The sequence below is a fragment of the Lucilia sericata genome, unplaced genomic scaffold (assembly GCF_015586225.1).
Source record: "Lucilia sericata isolate MDLA Ls3-8-SP2 unplaced genomic scaffold, ASM1558622v1 Contig000247F_arrow, whole genome shotgun sequence".
Lineage (NCBI taxonomy): Eukaryota > Metazoa > Arthropoda > Insecta > Diptera > Calliphoridae > Lucilia > Lucilia sericata.
This window is the reverse complement of record NW_023994273.1, coordinates 165,292-170,494: the sequence shown is the minus strand read 5'-3', so window position 1 is coordinate 170,494 and position 5,203 is coordinate 165,292. Positions and strand designations below refer to the sequence as shown.

At 32.6% G+C, this 5,203-nt stretch overlaps 1 protein-coding gene across 2 annotated transcripts; it reads left to right on the top strand.

Moving 5' to 3' along the window:
• Nucleotides 1-411: 411 nt before the first annotated feature.
• On the top strand, nt 412-4,442 carry LOC119602647 (probable cytochrome P450 6v1). 2 transcript variants are annotated; one of them, XM_037954276.1, is made up of 4 exons: nt 412-616; nt 786-1,363; nt 3,063-3,881; nt 3,982-4,442. In XM_037954276.1, exons 2-4 carry the CDS (start codon nt 896-898, stop codon nt 4,255-4,257), a joined length of 1,563 nt encoding a protein of 520 aa, XP_037810204.1. In that variant the 5' UTR covers nt 412-616; nt 786-895; the 3' UTR covers nt 4,258-4,442. The 2 variants fall into 2 exon arrangements, with proteins under 2 accessions (XP_037810204.1, XP_037810203.1); XM_037954275.1 differs by having other exon boundaries at nt 414-679.
• Nucleotides 4,443-5,203: the final 761 nt, after the last annotated feature.

Sequence of the window (5,203 nt, the reverse complement as noted above, 5' to 3'; positions counted from 1 at the left end):
AATGCTTTTACTTTTTATAGGTATTATTAAGTTAGTAATTGTATGTCGTCATCGCACTATCTCAGAACAGAATCATACTTTGCTTAGGTTTTACATATTTTATTGTTTTGTTAAATAAACACCAAAGAGCATAACATTATTTTTGCTCTCCCTCTCCCAAATTCTTTATTTAATTTTTTATTTTGTGTCTGATGACGAGAATTAAAATTTGTACTTGCAATTAATTGATAAAGCCAACGAACGAAAGTATGAATATTTTCTATTTACAAAAGATTTTGTTGTTGTCTGCTCTCGTTGTTGTATTTATTCGGTTTTTGCGGTTATTGTGGTCGCGTTTTAGTTTTTGTAGTCTTTTGTATACGATTTTAGTTGTTGTTTTTTTTTTCTATTTAGTTTACTGCTGATTCTGCCCACTCATTAACCAGACGTGGTGTACGTACAAACGTTTTCATAGTACAACAACGTAAATTTTAACAAAAATAATTACGTCTGCTCGCTCTGTAGTGCAGAGTCTACTTTATAAAATTACTCTGTAGAGTCTAGACATTTGTTTAAAAACAAAATATCAGAAGAGAATTGGCAGTCTGCGCGTTCGTGGGTTCTAAAATCGTGTAGTGTCTGTGTTGTTTTCATTCCATAAGCTTTTTTATTTTTATTTTATTATTATTATTTTCTCGTTGTCAGTAAATCTTTTACTTTCGTTTTATTTTAATAATAAATAAAATATTCTAAAAATTATAAATAAAATATTCTAAAATTTAATTTTCTTTTATTTATTACTTTAGTTTTCTTTTAATTACTACCAGAAAAATATTAAAAAAAAAAATCAAAATATTTTTATTGTTGTTGGTGATTCATTGTTTGTGTCAGTGAGTGAGTGTGTGACCGTGTTGACATGGTGGATGCCACTTCAATTTTATTATTTGTTGTAACCATTTTGACGGGAGTATTCGTTTGGTCGCGTCGTACTTATGTGTATTGGCAACGCAGACGTGTCAAATTTGTGCAACCGACTCATTTGCTGGGCAACCTTAAGGATGTCTTAAAAATGCAAAACTCCTTTGCCTTACAGCTGCGCGATTACTATTTCAATGAACGTTTTACGCGCGAACCTTTGGTGGGCATTTATTTGTTCCATCAGCCGGCATTATTGTTGCGCGATCTACAATTGGTGCGTCAAGTTTTGATAGAAGATTTTGTGAATTTTTCACATCGTTTTTCGAAATGTGACGGACATCAAGATAAAATGGGTGCAATGAATTTATTCTTTGCTCGCAATCCAGAGTGGCGTGATATACGTACAAAATTAGCACCGGTATTTACTACGGCCAAAATGAAACAAATGTTTTCATTAATGGAAGAGGTACGTTTATGAGTGTGGCAGCAACAACAACAAATATCAAATAGTTTGTATAGTATAAACATTAAGTTATAGAATAATCTGGCATCATTTACATGCTTATAGGTATTTTGTTTTTATGCTTTCTTTCTCCCTATGCTTCATGATGATCGCAAGCTCTCTTGTGTTGTGTATTTGTTGTTCTTATTTTATGTTGTTTTCAAAGGTTGCCAGAGGGTGTATATGCATATTTAAAAAAATCGCTGTAGTAGAATGTAGAATGATTAATAAGTAATACTTTCTTTCTTCCAATTTTCTGAATACGGGCATGGCCACCCAATTATGTTTATATTTAAAATGTGATTTTGTTATAATATGGAATTTATGTTGAATTTTTCATTACTTCTGATATATGTATTAATATGGGTCGATAATAAAAACATAGTTTAGAGATTTCTGCTTGTATAGCAGTTATTTGTGCCCAATTATTGACATTTTAATGGAATTATGGACATTTAAGTAATTTTCTGAGGGGATTTTCTATGGAATTTGGGATCCGCTCATCACAAAACTTGACAGCATTATTTATATAGAACTTAATTGTGCCGATTTTTGCGTAGATACACAGAGGGAAAAATAATTAAACACGCTTGGTACCAAATTGACACCAAACTGTTTATAATTTTTCAATAACATTCGTTGTCAAAGTATATACATACGTACGACAACTCTATGTAATGTTGACAACATTGATCCTTGGGTCAAATGAATGATATGAGCCAATTCTATGGAAACTTTTTTATAAAAAGCTTACTATCGAAACACTTTCTATGGAAAAGCTTTATATTGAAACATTTTCTACAGAAAAGCTTTCTATCAATTTTTTTTTCTATATAAAGCTTTCTATGAGAAGCTTTTTCTATATAAAAGCTTTCTATGGTAACCTTTTCTTTCGCTAGAAAGAATTAAAATCTGTGATCACTATATTTCCCATCAAAAGTCGATTTTTGAGTGAAAACATAAAAGTCCATATTTAGGCTAAACTCGAACTGAATCGATTGATGTACTTTAGGTGGGTACAGTACCAATATTGCAATGCATTAGAAATATCAGCATAGAAAAAACATTTTCGTTCATATCATCTAAACATTCATTGCAAATATTATAGGAATACATGATCCATTTAAGTAATCCAAAAACTACTCCTCTGTATACATTATTGGAGTACATGATCTGTTTAGTAGTCCTATGTAATGCAGTCAAGGATACGTAACCATGTTGCGGATCATGTAATCCCATAATTTAAGCAAGGGAGTAGTTTTGGGATTACTCCGATGTAATGCATGGATGGATTACGTGGTCCTAACCTAGGACATCACTATGTTAAATGGATTATGTTTTTTCTATATACTAGGATTAGTTTTGGACCAGTCCTAGTCCTTTGAGGAGTATTCTTGACATGTGTGGGGAGTAGTCTCAACCTTTGAAGGTTAAAGTACAAGCACTTTGTTCAAGTACTTGAACAATTTCCTAATCGTAGTTGTATTTTGGTCCTGGGTGATTTTTAGATAGGTAACTTTGGATTAAAATGTTTAAAACACCAAGAAATCTAAGGAATATTAAACATTATCCATATAACACCCTTTTGGATGGAAATTGGTCAGAAAACTTGTTTCATTTTCAAAATTTTTAAATTTGTTCTTGTTTCTTCATTTACTTTCAGATTGGCTACGATTTAGAAACGTATTTAGCTAAACTAACCAAAGATATGAAACACACTGGCGAAGGGCCCATAGTCCAAATCAAAGATATTTGTGATCTTTACAATACCGACATGATTGCCAGCATAGCATTTGGTCTACGAACACATTCACTGCGCAATACGTATCGTGCTCAACTTTGTCATCATAGTCATGAAATGTTCTATATATCTTTTCGGCGTGCCATAGATCTATGTCTGATCTTTATAATACCAAAGTTGGTGAAGTTTTTGCGTCCCAAACTATTTACCGCCGAGCATACGGACTTTTTGCGTAGTCTGGTAGTTAGTATGCTGGAAGATCGTCGTACAAACGGTGGTCTGCGTAATGATCTCATTGAAATGTTATTGACATTCAAAATGGAAGCGGAACTTAATAAGGATAAATCCCATTTTGCCCATCAACAGGAGTATATAGTCGCTCAGGCAGCCACTTTCCAGTTGGCCGGCATACAAACGTGTGCCTCGACTTTGGCGTTTGCCCTATACGAGCTGGCTCGGCAGCCCAAGCTACAGGAACGTTTGCATTTAGAGATAAGAAAGACTATAGGTGATGAGGATCCGCCGATATCGTTGAATTTCGAGAAAGTGGAAAAGATGTCGTACTTGAGTATGGTGGTGGAGGAGACGTTGCGTAAATATCCAGTAGTGCCATTTTTGGAGAGAGAGTGTACACCACTGAATAAGAGGCGTTTTGTATCATTCCGTCCACATGCCGAGTGTATGGCCAGAAAGGGAATGCCCGTGTATATATCTAATTTAGCTTTACATTATGATTCTCAGGTGGGTATTTTGTTTTTAATTGTCTATATCATTTTCATAAATATTCCGCCTTTCAAAAACTAGATTTTTAATTAGAGTTCTCTGTTTTTTGTCTTCTTAGTATTGGCCCAATCCCGAACACTTTGATCCGGAACGTTTTTCACCGGAACAGAAACCTTCTCATACACCCCTATCATATCTGCCCTTTGGTGCTGGGCCCCATCATTGCATTGCCCAGGTATTGGCACAGCTGCAATTGAAATTGGGACTGATACATTTTCTGAATCGCCATCGTGTAGAATGTTGTGATAAGACTGTCGATTGCATCAAGTTTGATAAACGGTATGCTTTACTCACCCATGAGGGTGGGATTTACTTAAAACTTGTTGAAATTTAGTTTGTAAAAGAGTTTTTTTTTTTTTTTTTTTGCTTTTTTCTATGAGTTTTCTTTAATTTCTTTTTGTTTAAGTCTTCTAATGTAAATTGTATGTGTATATAAATTAATTCTATTCATTTTTTATACATTGTATATATTTTAAGCAACAAAACAAATACAAAAATATTTTTTATATCAACTGAATAAGAAAAAGTTTTTATTATTTATTTGCTGTGAATGACTCGTTCGAAATTAAATAATACACGTCATTGGGACAACTAAAACACCTTGTATTATCGTATAAATTTTGTATATCGAAAAAAATCGACAAATAATGAAAGCTTCTAATTGAATGATAAGTTATCAGTTTGGCATATTGAACTTGTGGCATGATCGTCGGAATGGCAAATAAATATATAGCAAAATACAGCAACAACAATGAACACATTCAAGAGTATTTTTAGTATTTTGTGTTTATTGTTTATTTTGCACACTAGTGATTATAAGAGGGATTTCCGAAGGGACAAAGTTTTAAACTTAAATATTTTTTTTTTGCTTTACCTTGCGAGAGAAAGTCGATATGATCTCTTATCAGTATTTTTCTCTAAGATCATAAAATACCTAATCTCGTAATCGTCGGTTCCTGATTGTATCTCACTTTGATATTATTCAAAAATGATTTATTTGCATTGCAAAGTACTTTTCTAGAAAAGTACCCAGAGTATTTTATTGTATACTTTTCCCTCTATCATTATGAATTATTCAAATATACAATGTTGTTTTATAAATTATGTTCAAAATGTATATAAATATTAAATGTATTTCATTCATACATGTGTATATTTAATATAAACACACAATTCCAATTTAACCCCTTATTACCCCCTCGAAGGTCGTATTACGCAAAAATACCTTTAATACATACATAAGTAAGAAAAATTCCAAACCGTTTTATGCATTCTGAATA